The sequence below is a fragment of the Notolepis coatsorum genome, assembly GCF_963971535.1.
Source record: "Notolepis coatsorum genome assembly, chromosome: 9".
Taxonomy (NCBI): Eukaryota; Metazoa; Chordata; class Actinopteri; order Aulopiformes; family Paralepididae; genus Notolepis; species Notolepis coatsorum.
This window is the reverse complement of record NC_140173.1, coordinates 112,757,657-112,777,634: the sequence shown is the minus strand read 5'-3', so window position 1 is coordinate 112,777,634 and position 19,978 is coordinate 112,757,657. Positions and strand designations below refer to the sequence as shown.

General features: G+C 41.4%; 1 protein-coding gene across 1 annotated transcript; it reads left to right on the top strand.

Annotated features, from left to right (window-relative positions):
• Positions 1 to 356: 356 nt before the first annotated feature.
• Positions 357 to 19,327, top strand: LOC311234484 (uncharacterized protein). The gene is made up of 5 exons (XM_084321693.1): positions 357 to 488; positions 3,534 to 3,620; positions 3,772 to 3,895; positions 8,457 to 8,632; positions 14,212 to 19,327. Exons 2-5 carry the CDS (start codon positions 3,618 to 3,620, stop codon positions 18,886 to 18,888), a joined length of 4,980 nt encoding a protein of 1,659 aa, XP_084177819.1. The 5' UTR covers positions 357 to 488; positions 3,534 to 3,617; the 3' UTR covers positions 18,889 to 19,327.
• Positions 19,328 to 19,978: the final 651 nt, after the last annotated feature.

Sequence of the window (19,978 nt, the reverse complement as noted above, 5' to 3'; positions counted from 1 at the left end):
CTCTCTCTCTCTCTCTCTCTCTCTCTCTCTCTCTCTCTCTCTCTCTCTCTCTCTCTTCTGGCAGGTTTCGGCTGTCACCAAGACAGCAAATCTGCTTGGCATGTCCCTCTTTTTGTGATAGGGTTCGGAGAGGGTGTGTGCGTGTGTGTGTGTGTGTGTGTGTGTGTGTGTGTGTGTGTGTGTGTGTGTGTGTGTGTGTGTGTGTGTGTGTGTGTGTGTGTGTGTGTGTGTGTGTGTGTGTGTGTGTGTGTGTGTGTGTGTGTGTGTGTGTGTGTGTGTGTGTGTGTGTGTGTGAGTTGTGTGTGTGTGAGTTGTGTGTACGTGCTTGGAGTGTGTGTTGGGGAGGGAGGCGGTCCTGATGCTGGCCTAACCTGTTCTCCTGGCTCGAGCGAAGGCATTTAACTGACAGAAGCACCCTGGATGACAGAACAGCTGGGGTCTCCTACTGTACGTGACGAGGAGACATCACTTACTGGGAGCATTTCTGGGTGAGTCCATTCCACACCGCGCTGACGGATCTCCTCTGGCCTCAAAGCACATCTATTTTCTTTGGTTGAGAGACGTGCCTTTTTATAAGATAAGATAAGATATTCCTTTATTGATCCCCTTGGGGAAATTCAGGCAGAATGGGGGAGGGGGAGGGGAGGTACAGGTAGTAGATGACATACAGGTCACAGAATTATAGTACAGTGGAGAAGTACAAATAAAAATAGAATAAAAGGCAGTGTATACAATATACAGCAGTTAACTCTGGACATGCGCATATGGGCAACAAGGTGCAAGATGAGGGTATGTATGCCCTCTCAGTTATTTTGCCCTACAATAAATATGGTTACAATATATAATCTAATAATCTAAATCTAATCTAATATATAGTCTAAAGAAATGAAATGCTTAAATGCTAATATATGCTATATATAATCTAGTAATCCAATAGTCTAAATCTAATCTAATATATAATCTAAGAATGCTAGATGCTAAAATGCTAAATGCTAAATACATGCTCTGATGTAGTCTACAGTATTCACATAAGGTGCGGTATGCATAAGGTAAGTATATTGTCCCTTTAGTTGGGAGTCAGCTACTAGGTTCCTAGTAGTTGTAGTTGGATGTCTGGCAGCAGTATGTGTGATATATGCTTTACTGTGTGCTTTTGATCTCTGTGTGATATTTGTTGTTTGACTTGTACAGCACTTTGGTCAACTTTGTTGTTTTTAAATGTGCTCTATAATTAGATTGGATTGGTTGTGTTTGAGAGCCCTTTGATGACGTGAGCTATGAGATAAATAGATTGAGAAAAGGGCCTAATTATCTATGCTTTCACATGCGCAACAACATTGTAAAGATGTCGTCGTGAAGACTACTGGCCATTGAAGGCAGTAGGGTTTTAGAATTCTACGATTCTGAGAAAACATTCCAAAAATTTAACCCCCGAAAGGGTTGAATGGATGTCTCAAAAAGTCAAAACATCGGATTTGTAGCATCTCTTCACTGATGCAGAGCTCTTACTACAAATGTATATGTGAAATATAGGACGTGTATGATCTACAGTGGCATGGAACATCATTTACAAGTTACATCCGATTAACATATATAGGAATATAGGACAGGCACATATAAGCACTATGCTTCAGTCTGTACTTTTCTTTACGTCACTGTAAATAATCAAATATTGATAAATGATGATGTATATTGTACTGTGTGTGATGATGACTGAAAAAATAAACTACTACTACTACTACTAACATCCGATTAACTGAGTTATAAATGGATCCAACAAGGCTCTAGGGGCGAGGTAAAAAACGAAACAAATTGGCTTATTGCTCTGCTGATATTACTGTACTGTTTTGAAGTTTATATATATATATATTGTTTGCATGACATAGTTGGTTTCGGTATGACTGTTTTGAACCGTTTCCTGTGATGAGTTTGTACAGAGGGTAGTCTCTATCAGCTTGTGTTTGTTTTGGTATTTTGGTATCTCCTGAGAACATTTGGTTGACTTATCACCTCTGATATCTGAGTATAGCTGTGTGCGACAGAGGACCTGGACTGTGGTCCTTTTCATCTGTCGACTCGAAGTTCAGAGCCATTAAGCCATCTGTTACATATTTAATTTTACACGTTTTTTACCTTGAACGTTTTGTTTGCATTCTTGCAATATTTTTGTACGTTTGTTTGTTTGCTTTTGGTTTATTTAATACTGTCTGGCTTGGTAATAAATAATGCATAGTGGCCAAAAACCCTAGACTGAAACCAAACAATCGGAAGATAAATTTGTGCATAAGCAATAAGATCATCACTGATCACAAACCAAAGCACCCTGTGTTGGGTTTTAATACTATGGACTCAAATTCTGCATCACCTTTTGATATATATATATAGCCTATCTGATTAATCTAGCAAGCTTTTATTTTTGTCCTCATTGTAACATTACATTACATCCATTCCTATGCAGAGCAGTGGGTGTGGTCAGAGAAAAGGGGGTTAGTGGTTATGTGGTGGTGGTGAGGGGCATGGCAGCTACACATGCATCTAAACCGACTGGTTTGCAGCACATTCCCATGAGCAAAGCCTGGCAGAGGCCATGCCTGGGATTCCTGAAATGTGAGGCAGCGTGTGTGTGTGGGTGTTGCTGTCATCACACCTGTCAATCAACCAGCAGAAAATAATTTAAGAATTTATTTTCTTCTTCTCCTAACTTCAGTAAGAATGTTGTCAATATGTGTCTTTGGAAAGTTGATAAATTCTGAAATGTGACATATCCAGGGAGAATCTCCTTGTCTTGCTAAGTGCAATGATAATGTAAAAGGACAAGGCCTGCTGCCTGATTGGTGTAATGAGCATCTCAACAACAGGTGTGTGTGATTAAGAGCAGAAAAGCTAGTTCCCCCAAATGACTGGAGCACTTGGAGCCTCTTTGACAGTAATATTTCAGTATTCTGACTTCATACTCTGACTGGCATCTTTATCATTTGCCTGACCTCCTTACTGTTTTCTGCTGTTCGTTGTGAGGAACCATAGGTTAGTTACTCTTGGTGTGAATGAAATGAGTGTTTTCTCCAGAATGATGATTATGGCTAACTAAGTTGAAATACCATGTCCAGGGTCAGTATTTGGGGATTTTAGCTTTGGTTTTCTAGATTTATACTATAAAACACAAGCCTGTTTCCTCCTAATGGTTCATGGTTGCCTAAATTAATGCCATTTTGATAATGCTACATTGCATTTCCTTTGTTGTGATGCAGTTCCTGAGCATAAAAAAAAGTTAAAGAATCAAGTGGGTGAGTGGGAGGAAGGGTAGGTGTAGAGAATCTTAGCAAGTTGTTACTTCCATCAGTATCACCATAGCTGTGATCATTTCACCTTTATTGATAGTCCTTTTGGTTGTCTCAATTTAAAGGGTCTAATAATTCAAGTCATGTCATGGCACAATGTAACCAAATCCCATGTATATTCTGATTTAATTCATGGGAGAAATTGTCATTTTGTATGTTTCATCATATAATGTTTAAATGTTTGTGTTGACACAGGTTAATCTTGCTGTGGTTACAACCCTTTTCCGGTGATTTGCTATAGTTCCCTTGATATGTGGATGTAAATACACTTATGGAATCATGGTAAGTGATACAAACATTCAGTTACATTTCAATTGTGTATACACAGACAACAATTTATAAAAGGGAAAAAAATAAAAGGAAATCCTGATCCATCCCAACGGTTATCTGACACTCTGCGTGATGTATAACTGAACTCTGCATCCAAAACTAGAGCGTGGCCAATCTCAAAGGAAGTTTCTCCGACTGCCTGCTCCTGGAGGACTCTGAGAAGGGAGGGGTCGTCGTCGCTGGGATCACAGACGACAGTGTCACCGAAAGGAGTGGCCTCAAAGAAGGTACAGTGTTGACTTGTGTTTAAAGCACCACTCCAGAATTCCAAATGTAAACAAATGCGTAGTCTCACCACAAAAAATATGGGAATGGTGACATGTTTTAATTGACTCTTTCCATACCAACCTCTTCAAGAATTTACAGTCTGGTACATAAATATTTGGACAATTCTCATAATTTTGGCTCTGTACACCACCACAATGGACTTGAAATGAAACAATCAAGATGTGCTTTAAGTGCAGACTTTCAGCTTCATTTTTAACCTTTTTATTTAACCAGGCGGGTCAATTAAGAACAAATTTGTATAAAATGTTTTAGGGTATTTACATCCAAATCAGGTGAACAGCGTTGGAATAATAATTCCTAACATTATGTTCTCCCTGAGTCCCAGGACAGTTCAGTCAGTTTTTGTGAACCCGCACCAATCCCTACCCAAGCTTTGAAATGCACGCACCATCACTTACACAGGAACATCAAAACAGTCAGTGCACCAGCTCTGACCAACCTGCTAACCATCCACCTGGCTTCAGCTCCCCCCATCACCCAGGTGGATGGTCTGGCTGCCCACTACAACTCTGCCTTATCCCGCAGCCTGGACTCTCTTGCCCCCATCAAAACCCTGACTGTCACCTACACCCGTCCTGCCCCTTGGTTCACCACTGAACTTCGATCCCTGAAGGCTGTCGGTTGCCAATTGGAGAGGCTCCATAACAAATCTGGCCTCACTGTCCACCTCAAGGCCTATAAGGACGCTATCTCCAAGGCCAAAACACAATACTATTCCACCCTCATCGGTAACCAGCAAAACAACCCCAGGACACTATTCTCCACCATCAACCGGCTACTCCGCCCCCTCGATCCCCCCCGCCCATCTGGTGCCAACGACCTCTGCACCAGGGCCCTCATTTATCAACGTTGCATAGAAAGTGTTCTATTTCCGTTCCTACGCACGGAATTTAGAATGTGTGTACGCACAGAAATATCGGGATTTATCAACCGTGCATACACAGGTCCTACGCACACTCTGTATTGATAAATACCATTTGTTCTTACCGTCGATGCTCGTGCATGATTATCCATATATGGTAATGAAACACCCCCCATGGGATGTGAAATAATGGACTAACCCGAGCAAACTCTTAAGAAACTCCACGAGCGAGATTGTTCACGGAGGCGCTGTCGAACCAAGAAGACTCGACCCGTGTTATGGGATAAATAAAAAGCTGGCGGACTTGTACACGGTGACGTCGGATATCAACGACTCCCTAAGACCATTGCTGCAATTCTGCCTAGACAGCTCAAAATACTAATAAAGACCGTTAACCACTGTTTGGCGTTGGTGTGTCATTATAACCATGCTGGAATATGAATGCCTTTTATTAGTTTTGTTCGATTGGCTACCGGGTATAATATGATTTGTAGAGGCATACAATCTATTTTGTTGTCGGTATTAGGTAGCCTATATGAATTACATATAATAGCAGCCATAGCCTACATTATGCAACAGTAACTTGCGCATATATAATAGCACATGGCACAGCCCTGCGAAGCCTGCACAGTAAACTAACTTGATCGTCAATCTAGCTGTTGTATCTTTACGCTTATGAAAACATAAAATATGTATAGGCTATAGGCTGTCGTTTTGCATTAATAGCCTATATTCTCAAATGGCATTTAATGGCTATCCGCTGTGGGCTAAATCTCTTCGCTGATGACCAGTATACCTTATATCATATCATATTCCTATATACTTTTTATTTTATACTATAATTTTTGTCTAGCACAGTCTCTGGAGCGTAACAGAAAGAAGCATTTTGTATAAAAGTATTCTGTACTTCTGTATGACAACTAATAAAGAAACTTGAACTATGTCTCTAAGGAATCGTGGGGCTCTGGGGAATAAAGGTTGGGAAGACCCTGCTATTATACCCTATCCTTTATAATGTTATAGGCTATTTCATTTACAGTTTACTCTATCAGCCTACCCTGCATGTAATACGTACTTTGTTAGAACTCAACTCGTTATTATTTTGCGCATAGATTGCAGAAATACGGGAATGTTTTGATTTATATTTAAAAGGTTTTGATATTGTAAAACGAAATAAGTGGAATTTCGAAGTTATGTAAGCAGAATACAAGTCATATCGCCCACACGATATATGCTACCTGTATATCCAGAGCATGTATGCTTTTCATTCATTTAAGACACATTTATTGCAAGGGTTTTGTAATACACATAAACTCAACTAATAACCTCTGTTCTCGTTGCAATACGTTTTTAATTCTTTCTTATACAGTAGGAAGGGGGAAGAACACTATATTGTGCGTGTTCATATGACTTGTATTCTGCTTACAGCTTCAAAATTCCACTTATTTCGTTTAACAATGGCAAAGCCTTTTAAATATAATAAACGTTCCCGTATTTCTGCAATCTATGTGCAAAATAATAACGAGTTGTTACGTGGAGCGCAGTCGGTACACCCCGTATATTCCGATAACGCTAAACCATGCTGCATTCATTCAGAAGGAAAGACCTATTATTCCAAATGCTATTTATAGGGTTTTGACCATAATTACACTACTGTTGCTATTTTACAATTAACTATAATGAATTACGGGGGTCATACAGAACACGTCAGTCAAACTAATGAACGAAAGCTTATTTCCGCGTTGAAACGAATGCATGAAACTGATGAAAGCATATGCCGTCCGTCTGCAGTATCCATATTCTACCGCCGGGCGCCAGGTACGCATGCCCTGAGCTGTGCGTAAATATACGCACAAAGTCAAGCACACGTTCAAATTGATAAGTCACACACTTTGCTTAGAAATGATCGTACGCACGGGTTACGCACATATATGTGCGTACGCAACGTTGATAAATGAGGGCCCAGGTTCCTTATTTTCTTCCAGGACAAGGTTAACACCATCTACCAGCAGCTAGTGGTGCCCCCCTCCTCCCCCTCACCGGCTCTTCCTCCTGGGTGTCCCCCCCCCAATGCAGCCTCTCCTCCTTCTCCCCGGTGGATGGTCCTCAAGTTGCCAAGCTTATAGCTTCAGCCAAAGCCTCCACTTGTTTACTCGACCCCATGCCTACTACCCTGGTCAAGATCTGCCTCCCTGCTCTCTGCCCCACCATGGTCAACATTATCAACTAATCACTTAAATCTGGTCTCGTCACCCCTCCTGCTTTAAAACGGCCTCCGTCACTCCCATCCTCAAGAAGCCCGGCCTTGACCCAGATGAGCTAAACAACTACCGTCCAATCTCCAACCTTCCTTTCCTTAGTAAAATCTTGGAAAGAGCAGTGGCCGCCCAACTCCAACAATACATGTCCAACCATGAGCTCTATGAGCCTTTTCAATCCGGCTTCAGAACTCACCACAGCACAGAGACCACCCTCATCAAAATCACCAACGACCTCCTTCTTGCAGCTGACTCTGGCCACATTAGCATCCTCATCCTCCTGGACCTTTCTGCAGCCTTCGATACAGTCTCCCATTCTATCCTCCTTAACCGCCCATCCGACAACCTCGGCATCACTGGCTCAGCACTCTCCTGGTTTCAATCTTACCTCACCACCCGGACACAGTTTATCACCATCGGCGATTCCAGTTCCACCCCGGCCCTAGTCAACCAAGGCGTCCCCCAAGGTTCTGTACTTGGCCCAATTCTGTTCACCATTTACATGCTCCCCCTCGGTCAGATCATCCGCCACCATGGCCTCAGCTTCCACTCCTACGCCGACGACACACAACTCTACCTCTCCATCAAACCATCCACCCAGCTCCCCTCACGCTCTCTTGTCAACCGCCTTCTTGAAATAAAAACCTGGATGTCATCTAACCTTCTCAAACTGAACAACAATAAAACTGAGCTCATGGTTGTGGCACCCAAGGCCCTGCGCCGGAAGGTTTGGGATCTCACCCTGGACAGGCTCCAGTATGTAAAAAATTCAGCTGCCAGGGTTTTAACCCGCACCAAACCCTGGCAGCACATCACCCCCACCCTCATCCACCTCCACTGGCTCCCCATCAAATCCTGCATCACCTACAAAACCCTCCACGCTCTGGCACCTCAGTACCTCACTGACCTCCTCCACCCCTACACTCAGTCACGGTCCCTGCGATCCACGGACACTGGTCAGCTCTCCATCCCCCAAACCAGACTGCGGACCTTCGGGGACAGAGCTTTCAGTGTGGCAGCTCCCACCCTCTGGAACTCCCTCCCCGCAGAACTCCGCAACGCCCCAACTCTGGACTCATTAAAAAAACAGCTCAAAACCCACCTTCAACTTGGCCTTTAACCTAGTAATTTCTCACTTGTATGTTGTGTCTGTCCACTATGTTTGTTATTTTTGTCCCCCTATGTAAAGCGACCTTGGGTCTTTTGAAAGGCGCTATATAAAATTAAGCTATTACTCTCTTAAGCTAGAAATTGAGAAAAAAAAAACTCCAGTCTAATCCATGTAAAACCTGGGGCTTCTCCATAGACGATGCCTGCATCCCGGTTACATCACTGTTTGGACTGGTTCCTTTATAGGAAACTACTCCTCTCTTGTTATAGGAGACGAGATTGTCGCAGCCACCATACACATGGACCACCTCGGCAAGGATGAAGTGCTCCAGATCCTGAAAGTCTTGGAGCCGTACGACGACAATATGAGATTAGTGACGAAGCAGGACCTGAAAGCCCACATCAGCCCCGGTTCCTTGGACGGTAGCCTCAAGAGCCCTGCTGAGGTAAAGTTCAAAACGACAGTGAAACTCTGCCAACATAAATTGCATAAATCCCTGTGATCCTAGACATTTCTGGTCAAAATGTTTGTATCTGAGCAAGTCTTTCCTAAAGCTAGAAAACTGTGCCAAGACTATAATCTGTGCTGTGTGTTTCACAGACAATAAATAAGGTGGATTGACCTATTTCAAACCCCACCCTCTTTTCTCCATCCTCTAATCACAACTGTTGCTAAGAGGTTACTTTGTAGATGGGTGTACTGTCTTGTAGTACCCAGGGTGCAGGATGTGTGTGAAGATATTCTAATGGGCCCTGGGTGTGATTATCACTACTAAAAACGAATTAAGATAATTTGGTTGCAGCAGCTCAAACAAACATTATATTAAAGAGCTGAAGTCTATTTTAAATTGGTTGAACTAAAAAATTAACACAATGCATAGGGCTGTTGGGTTAAAACCTTAATTATAACACAAATGTGTCTTTCCTTATTTGTAAACTTGAATTTAAAGGGATATTTCAGATTTTTGGACATGAAGTTATTTGGAATACTTGCTAGCAGTGCAGTTGATTCAATGCCAATAACTTACTCGCAAGAGTCCTGTGGTTGGGAGTTCTGGCCTGCTGATCAGCTTTTGAGCAACCTGTCGAGTAGGTAAAAGAATAGGGCCAGGAGACAAAAACAAATGTCATACTTGATTCATGTTGGAACACGGCCCAGTCGCGTGACACCCTTAGCCTATTCCAACATGAATCAAACTTGAACCGGGTGACGGGCCAGAACTCGGGACTCTGAGAATAAGGTAATGGCATTGCATTAACTATACTATTAGCAAGTATGGACCTTGTGTAATAAAAAAAAATGCATGCTTGTCAATCTAAATAAAGTAGTTTTTCTTAATTCTTAAAGGGTAATTGTTTGGAAATAAACATTTTTGAGAAGATATCTTATTGATCCCCTTGGGAAGATTCGGGACCCAACGGCAGTAATGTATAGTAGTTTAGAATGTGAATCACAATGTGGTGTTTACATGTACATTTATATTATAATTGGCAAACTTTTATTTATCATTTGTATTGAACATTTATATCAATCTACAAATGCCATTTGCAATTATTCAACATGTTTAAACGACCATGGCTGGCCTTTGTAGACCTATGGCCGATGCATATTATTTGTGCCACTATGTGCATTTGTGGACAAATGGATCATCTTTGTGTTTTATGCATTTTGATAGTGTTTTAAATTTAATACATAGGAACTTGTGAGTGGAAAACAAGTCATTGTTGTATTGATACTCGGAGAGAACTATAGTGGATCAGAATGTCAGATTACTGTAACCCCATTATATGGAATCCATTACTATCCATTCCAAGCATTGCAGATTGGCTAGGTCTGTGTCTAAACCCACAGATGATCATCAATCCAAAAAATGACTTGAGCCTTATCTATAGACATCATTATATTGAAATTATAATGTACAACTTGTTTGCTAATTATAATGTGCATGTAACTCCACAGTACACATGTATATCATTTTGTGATGGTACATTTTCAATGTGGTATGTTTTTTTTAACATTAAAAGCACATCAAGATTATGGGAAATACGTTAAGCACATTTCCCATAATGTTGGCGTGGTCCTTATCATTTGTAGATGCATGATTTTGAATAGACTTCTGGTCCATATTTAGTTCTCAGGATTATAGCTATGGGAGAGTTGTTAATGTTAATAAATAATTATTGAACAAGATAGTCGAAGATCATAGAATTGAAAGGCATATCCAGTTACGTCTCTAGCCCATAACATAGACTTTAGCAACTTTTCTCCCGTCAATTAAACAACTTTATCGTCACTTTTTTTCTTTTTTAATTACTTAATTAAGTGTTTGTCAGCTGGGTCTTTTTGGGTTTTTTTGGGCTGTATTTCATGTACAAAAGTTTACCGTTAGCCACATTAGCATTTAGCTCCACCTAATGCAATACAATACAGCCAACAGTTTACCAGATTAACAAAGCGTTCACAACTTTCCAGAATATCAATTGTGGGTCTAACCGATGCCACGTCGATACTAATCTCATTTCATGCCCCATAACAGATTAATGTATGGGATTTAGGCAGAGCTAAATGCTAATGTAGCTAACTCTAACAGTGGAGCCACATTAGCATTTGGCTCCGCCTAAATCCCATACATTAATCCGTTAGATATTCTCCACTTGCACAATGTGGGTGCGGCATATCCGTGTAGATTTCTTCCGGTCCCATCACAATACTAGGGAAGCCCTGAGGCCATACATTCATACATTTTATTTACTCCGTTTTCCCGTGATAACGACTTAATTTAATTTGTTTTCTTAATCGAGTTATTTATGTCATTATCTCTAATATAGAGCGAGACGTATAGCGAGGCGCGACAGACCAAAAAAAAGCAGAAGAACAGTGACATGAGGTGGATTTAATTAGATGATCTGATTCTGTGCTTCTTTAGCAAACATTTATTAGCAACAACATGCTTACAATCAGACAAATTTCACGAAGGTGGCTAACTGAGTAAGCCTGACTTCTGCACTGAGTAAAACCTGGAACCTCGGGGAGCTCCCGTAGCTCACCGCATATCTCGGTGCTATTTCTGCGTCGGGGAAAACCGTGCTCGTCACGGATCTGGGGTACATGAGTTCGATTCCCGGACCCGCCGTATTTTCTCAGAAGGTCTTCCCCTGCTCTTCATCCCGTTTCAACCTGTTTCTGTCGGTCATGCTTGACTAGAAAAGCGATAAACGCTAAAAAAAAAAAAAAAAACTGGAACCTCTTCAAATCTGGAACATGGACTAAAGTAAAAAGAGCTGCTCCGGGTTTTACTCGGTGCAGAAGTCAGGCTTACTCACTGTGAAATACCCCCCCGGCGCCCGCGGTTGTGTGTGCTAGCTGTCTTCTGAGGTGACGCACACTAATGTGTATTATCTGTAACAGCAAGGCATAAAGCTATTTCAGCCTATGTCAGGCCTTGATTGAAGAGATATGTGACGTGGTGATCAATATCCTCCTGCTCCTCTGACATTGCTACTAGGGATGTCCCGATCCGATCACGTGATCGGGATCGGGGCCGATCACGTGATTTTCCGAAGATCGGGATCGGCAAAAAAATAAATAAAAAATCGGCAATTGCTTTTTTTCTTTTTTTTTTTACTTTTTTTATTCAACAAACATGACCATGTTCACGTCTTAAACTCATACTGAGGCCTTAGTTTTGGTTTTAAATTGCATATCATCATTTATTTATTTATTGTCACAGAGCAGAAACATTTTGCCAAAACAAACCAATAGTATCCAACGGCAGAACAGCCAAAATCTCGGACCCAAATAATTCTTTTGCTTTTTTTCCCCCAATTTTTCACATTACATTCACCCTGAATGTTGACGTTATCCAGGTGAAAAGTTAACTTCATTCAAGTGAGGCATTGCAATCCTTGACATAAATCATTTGATGTATAATTAAATCAAAGGAAATGCTTTTGGGTCCGAGTGGCTGGTCTGCCGTTCTGCAGCTGGATACTAGTATTGGTTTGTTTTGGCAAAATTCTTCTGCTCTGTGTGACAATAAATAAATGAATGATGATATGCAATTTAAAACCAAAACTAAGGCCTCAGTATGAGTTTTAAGACGTGAACATGGTCATGTTTGTTGAATAATTTTTTTTTTTTTTTATCTGATCGGGAAAGATCGGTATTGGTAGATACTCAAAATCACATGATCGGATCGGGAGCAAAAAATGTGATCGGGACATCCCTAATTGCTACTGAATGATGTTTCCTGCAGTGATTTAGACTTATCGTTTCATTTTCTTGAGATCTCGGGGAAAACATTTGTTATTTCGAGATAATGACATAAATAACTATCTCGAGAAAACAAATTAAATTAACTTGTTATCACAGGAAAACAAATTAAACTCGTTATCACGGGAAAACTGAGTAAATAAAATGTATGAATGTATGGCCTCTTAGGGCTTCCGTATTACAATACATAAGACTTTAGCAACTTTTCTCCCGTCAATTAAACAACTTTATCGTCACTTTATTCTTTTTGAATTATTTAATAAACAAACGTTTGTAAAGTGTTTGTCAGCTGGGTCTTTTAAGGTTGCTAATGTGGCTAACTCGAACACTACAGTACACTTATTTATTTTTTTACATGAAATGCAGTAGGAAAAGGGGGGCCCCCGGAAATTGTATCTGCTTTGAGCACGAGGACACAGAAGTGCACCACAAGCACAGGGGAGGGGGGGGTATTGATTTGTATTGTGGAGTAAAAGACAGCATCCAAGTAGAACACAATAGTGCACTGGAGGCGTGTAAACATGCCATTGTGCTTCAAATTGATTGGTTGATGCAATCTCCCTCGAAATCTAACAACCAACTGTGTCAATCAAAAGAGCATCACAACTTTGCCAAAAGTGAAACTTAACACAGATGGGATGGGATATAGACCACCGCAACACTTCCGGTTTTCTGAAATCATGGGGGAGAGAGTGGGGGGAGAAAATGAATAAATGTGGATGAGAGCCTTGACATTAAGTGGTTGTAGCATACGGCTGTGAGGGTGCTGGAGACATGATCCAATAGACTTTTATACGGCTGAGTCTCCTGAACATGGAGAGACCAATTCGAAGTCGATTAGAACTTTCTCTGCCGAGCTATAGTCACTTTTCCGCACCTACTCCCCAAAAACTGCATGCGCACTGCGCAGATTGATAAACCTAGATTAACCTACTTTATGCATACTGCACCTTATGTGATACTGTGAATACTGTATATTTCTGTTAGTTAATTATATTGACTTGTTATATTGTTTACACTGCTTGTTTTTACTACCTGTACCCCCCCCCCCCCCCCCTCCCCCATGCTGCTATGATGCCTGAATTTCCCCAAGGGGATCAATAAAGGAATATCTTATCTTAGATCTCTGGACAATCCAGAGACTCCGTGGGCAATCTGTGCATGTGGAGTTCGGGGAGTAGGTGCGGAAAAGTGACTATAGCTCGGCAGAGAAAGTGCCAATCGACTTGGGATTGATCTCTCCGTGGAGACTCGGGTGTATAAAAGTCTATTGGATCATGTCTCGAGTACCCCCACACAGCCATAGCTACAACCACTTAATGTCGAGGCTCTCATCCACATTCATTCATTTTCTCACCCCACTCTCTCTCTCCCATGAGCTCAATATAACGCGGAAGTGCAGTGGTCTATTGCTAGAGCAAAGAAAACTGTGCAAATTCACTTTGCAAAGGTTATGAGGTAGGAAATGTATTAAGCTTGTAGACGATGGATCAACAATATAGAAAACTGTTTATTTAGGTGGAAATATAAACGAAAGCCAGCCTTTTACAAGAACTGTTTGATACCTTTTTTAAATTTTATTGAAACTTTAGTCCAACTATTTCAACATCTAAAATATTGCTGGACGTAATGACAATAACTCAACAGCAATTAAAGTCCCCATCAATTACTGCATTTCAAAAGATTTATAAATATGATACAAGTACATATTGTAATTTAATACTCTTGTGTTTACCACTTGATTGTCCACAGATGCTCTCTGCTAGTTACAACAAAAAGAGGCAGTCATTGGATGGATCACTAGAAGCACCAGCTGTTGAGGTTGATGGCCTAAATGGACAATTAAATGCTGTGGGGGTGCTGGGAGTTGAAGTGAGTGGTCCCACTCTAAATGGAGAGCTCAAAACACCCAATGTCGATGTCTCAACTCCGCAGCTCAGCACTCCAGATGCCTCACTTGAGATCGCAATGCCCGAAGTTAAGAAGGGCACAATCAAATACAAACCTCCAAAGTTCAAGATGCCACACTTCAACCGACCCCAGGTGAAAGTCAAACAACCGAATGTTTCTGCTGACTTGGTAGCCCCAGTTATCAGTGGAGATCTGGAGGCACCAGACTTGAATCTCTCAGCCCCTGCTTTAGATGTCAAAACCCCAGATGTAGATGTGAATGGGCCAAATCTGGATTTGAGTGGTCCAGATATGGATCTTAAAACCCCGGGTGTTGACATCGAAGCTCCCCATGGAAGGATCAAGTGGCCACATCACAAAAGGAAAACTACCAAGGTTAAAGGACCGGAGGTGGATGTTGATGCCGACCTATCTTCACCTAACCTCGAGAGCCCTGATGTGGATGCTCCATCAGGTCATATCAACTGGCCTAATTTCAACTGGAAGAAACCTAAATTGGGTCTGCATGGCTCAAAAGCTGATCTGGATGCAGACCTGAACACACCTGATGTTGACCTCTCTGCTCCAAATATTGAGGGTGATGTTGGTGTTCCAGGTGTTGACTTTAATCTGCCCAACGCTGACCTTGAAAGTCCGACTGTGGATGTTCAAACCCCTGATACTGGCAAAATCAACTGGCCTCATTTGAAATGGAAGAAACCTAAACTTGATTTGCATGGCTCAAAAGCTCTGGATGTAGATGCAGACCTCAACACACCTGATGGCAACCTTTCTGCTCCAAATATTGAGGGTGATGTTAGTGTTCCAGGTGTTGACTTGAATCTGCCCAACGCTGACCTTGAAAGTCCGACTGTGGATGTTCAAACCCCCGATACTGGCAAAATCAACTGGCCTCATTTGAAATGGAAGAAACCTAAACTTGATTTTCATGGCTCAAAAGCTGATCTGGATGTAGATACAGACCTGAATACGCCAGATGTTAACCTCTCTGCTCCAAATATTGAGGGTGATATTAATGGTCCAACTGTTGACTTGAATCTACCAAAAGCTGATGTTGATGTAAAGGCACCTGACATTGACATCAATACCCATGGGAAGATAAAAAAAATCCTCAAAAAGCCCAAGTTCTGGCTTACTGGAACGAAGATAAAACCCCCAGAAATTGACATTAATACAGATATAAATTCACCTGACCTCAGTCTAGATACCCCATCACTTGATGCACCACATATGGACCTTAATTTGCCCAGCGTGGATGTCAAAGGTCCTGAGCTTGATATGAATGCTCCAAATGCAGACATTGAGGCTCCATCTGTGAAGGCCAAATGGCCGACTCTCAAAAAGCCTAAGTGGGCAATTTCGGGTCCCAAGGTCAAAGGACCAGATATAGATGCTGACCTTTCTTCACCTGACTTGAATCTCTCTCCTCCAAAGATTGACGGGGAGATAACTGCACCAGCTGTAGACCTAAATCTACCAAAAGCTGAGCTGGAAGCCCCCAAAGTAGACATTGATGTGCCTGATGTTGATATTGAAGCACCATCTGGAAAATTCAAATGGTTCACCCTAAAGAAACGTGGAAAGGCACCAGACTTGGATCTCGAAGGCCCAGACCTCAGCCTTTCTGCACCAAAAATTGAGGGCAACATTAACACTCCTGATCTTAATATTGGCTTACCTAATGCTGATCTCAAAGGTCCAGATGTAGATCTTGCAACTCCAAACCTTGACCTGGAGCCTCCCTCTGGAAAGTTGAAGTTGCCTAAAATCAAACTGCCAAAGATCAGAGGGCCAAAAGTAAAAGGACCAGATATCAATGCCAGTGTTGATTTGCCCAATGTAGATTTGGAACCCCCTAATCTGGACCTAGGTGCAACAGATCTCTCCCTTGCCACACCAAAGATTGAAGGAGATATTGATGTTCCAAATCTTGACATCACTGTGCCCAAGGCTGAACTCGTAGACCTTCAAGCTGAAGTTGAGCCTCCATTTGGAAAATTTAAGCTTCCAAAAATCAAATTGCCAAAGTTTGGTGTAACAGGGCCAAGGGTGAAAAAACCTGACCTTGACATTGATGCCAACATTAAGACCACAGATCTGGACGTCTCTGTTCCTGATGTCGATCTTGAGCTGAAAGTACCAGACCTCAGTCTCTCTGCCACAACCATTGATGGAGACCTCTCTGCTCCAGATCTAAACATTAATTTGCCCACGGCTGACATCAAAGGACCAGATGTGGATCTTCAAGCTGATGCTGATATTGACACATCTAGTAAATTCAAGTTGCCAAAATTCCAACTTCCAAAGTTTGGTCTATCCAAACCAAAAGTGAAGGCTCCAGATCTAGATGCTGATCTAAATGCCCCAAATATAGATGTCTCACTTCCCGATGTTGATCTGCCAAAAGCTGACCTTAACCTTTCAGCACCAAACATTGAGAGCGCCCTTTCTGCACTAGATTTCGATTTGAATTTGCCAACTGCTGAACTAAAAGCCCCTGATGCTGAGCTGAAAATCCCAGAGCTGAATCCGTCTACACCAAAAGTAGAAGCGGATATATCCACTCCAGATCTAGCCATAGATTTACCCAAAGTGGAGCTTCCAGCTCTAGATGCTGATCTAAATGCTCCAAATGTAGATGTCTCACTTCCTGATGTTGATCTGCCAAAAGCTGACCTGGGGGCTGGTCTTGATCTGCAAGTGCCAGACCTTAACCTTTCAGCACCAAACATTGAGAGTGCCCTTTCTGCACTAGATTTCGATTTGAATTTGCCAACAGCTGAGCTAAAAGCCCTTGATGCTGAGCTGAAACTTCCAGAGCTGGATCTGTCGACACCAAAAATAGAAGCGGACATATCTACTCCAGATCTAGCCATAGATTTACCCAACGTGGAGGTTCCAGCTCTAGATGCTGATCTAAATGCTCCAAATGTAGATGTCTCAGTTCCTGATGTTGATTTGCCAATATCCACTCCAGATCTAGCCATAGATTTACCCAAAGTGGAGCTTCCAGCTCTAGATGCTGATCTAAATGCTCCAAATGTAGATGTCTCACTTCCTGATGTTGATCTGCCAAAAGCTGACCTGGGGGCTAGTCTTGATCTGCAAGTGCCAGACCTTAACCTTTCAGCACCAAACATTGAGAGTGACCTTTCTGCACCAGATCTCGATTTGAATTTGCCAACAGCTGAGCTAAAAGCCCTTGATGCTGAGCTGAAACTTCCAGAGCTGGATCTGTCAACACCAAAAGTAGAAGCAGACATATCCACTCCAGATCTTAATGTTTCTGCATCAAACATCAAAGGAGATCTCTCTGCACCAGATGTAAATGTAGATTTGCCCACCGCTCAACTGGAAGCCCCTGAGATTCCATTGAAAGTTCCAAGTGTAGATATTGATGGCCCTCTGAGTAAATTCAAAATGCCCCATTTTAAGCTCCCAAAACTTGGTCTATCACATCCTGAAGTGGAAGGTCCCAGTATTGATCCACCCGACTTGAGTGTTGCAGCCCCCTCAGTTGAGACTAGAGTAGAGCTACCAAAAGTAGATCCAGCCGTCAGTCTCTCAGCCCCAGATATCATTACTTCAAATGTGGATCTGAATTTACCAAAAACGGACACCTCTGAACCCACAGTGGATTTGAGTCTATCTGCTCCAAAGATTGAGAGAGATGCAGCCATTGACCTCCAAGGAGATGTCATTGGACCTGAAGTAGATGTTAAAGCTCCAAATGTAGACATTGGTCAAGGATTGTCAAAATTGCCTCATTTCAAGCTACCAACGTTTGGCTTCTCATGGCTCAAAACAAAAGCTCCAGAGGTTGATCCGTCACCTGATGTGGAGGTTTATTCTCCCACAGACGAGGCAGTGATCAGTTCACCTAATATTGGTGCCGTTGTGCCTGAAGTTGAGGCAAGTCTTGACAAGCTTGAACTACAAGATGATCATCCAAAAAGTAAGATGGGATGGCCCTTTAAATGGGGGCGAAAGTCTGGTTCAAAATCACCCAGTGAAGAGGAGGGAAGTGGGGTTGAGTCTGACACTGACCTATCCAATGTTGAGGTGGAAGTTCCCATATTCAAATTCCACAGACTTCCCAAGAATAGCATTGATGATGCCCAAGATGTTGATGATGGCATTGACAAACCTAAGATTGATGGAGATCTCAAAACGGAGCCGGATAATACAATTTATAAAGGGATGCGCTTGCCAAAAGTAAATGTGTCATCCAATGCAGGAGCGAAGATTGACATCATGGAGAGATTGAAAATGGCTAAGGAAAAAACAGCCCAAGTGAAAGGAGATCTTGGTCTGAAAGGGGACTTCACTGCCCCAAGCACCTCCACAAATTCAGGTAATTCTGCTGTGGCAAGAGGGGGTACTTTCAAAGTTGCAAAGCCTGAGTCTGGATTGGGCCTTGAGTACCCTGTAGTTACTTCATCAGAAGAAAATGATCAATTGTCAATAAGCCTTTCCAATATGCTTGGTCTAAATATCAACGATAAAAAGACGGATTAATCCTAGTCGCCTGCCTTGTGAAGCATGCGCAAGTAGCATGAACGCAACAACTTTGTAAATAAGCTATTCAAACCCCCTTTATGCCATGTGTATGGCGGTATTTATTCCATGTTGATGTAGTTTATGACGATACAAGACTAATGCAGAGATAATTGTTTTTATGCATTAGCCTCATCTGCTCATGTTAATGTCTCATTATCTGAAATGACATGTGGCAGCCAACGAAGGAAAACATATTTATAAACTGTGTATACTCCCTTTCTATTTATATAAGCTTTTTTTTCCGTCTTGGAATTACACTACTTTTTAACTGCCTCAGTATTGTGCTATAATTCTGCTGTTTTTGCAATATTTAATCTTTAAATTGAAAGTGATGGAAGTTTGAGTGAATTATATTGTATGTCTTTTTTAATTATTTGTTTAATAAATAACTTTGTGCCTTCAACATGATTTGGTTATTTATTATAAATTGAGGTAAGCTAATGAACATAACAGTATTTTGATGGATCTTCATTGAGCATGACACAGATGAATTGGGAAGATATCAATCCATAAGGATGTTCTTAAAAAAAATCTTTTTACTGAAATGCTAGTTTGGTACTATGGTATCATAATTCTCTTGTAGGTGTAGTTTTTTTCCCATCAGTATTTATTTCACATTGAGTTGACATTGGGAGGCATTTGGAGAAGAATGCTACAGCAAACAAACAAATTTAAATTAAATAACATTGAAATATATACAAATCTTAAACCGTGGCTTACTTTCAAAATTGAAAACATCGTGATTTGTAAAACTCTTAGTTTGATTAGTCCAAAGTTAGAAATTATTTTGACAACTTATTTGCAACTAATATAATATTTGGTTATGTTTGTCATTATCCTTTTCACATACCATACATACAGCCACAATGTCTAGATAACGGCATGAATATGTAAACTCATGTTGTCAATGAAAAGGTTATTTACCATAAGGGCTGGGTGATAAAACGATGTCTATAATTATCGCGATATATTATATAATCGATAATAAAAATATCTTATTTTTTTTGTATCGTTACCTGCAGCTTTAAAACCAGAGACGGTGGACAGA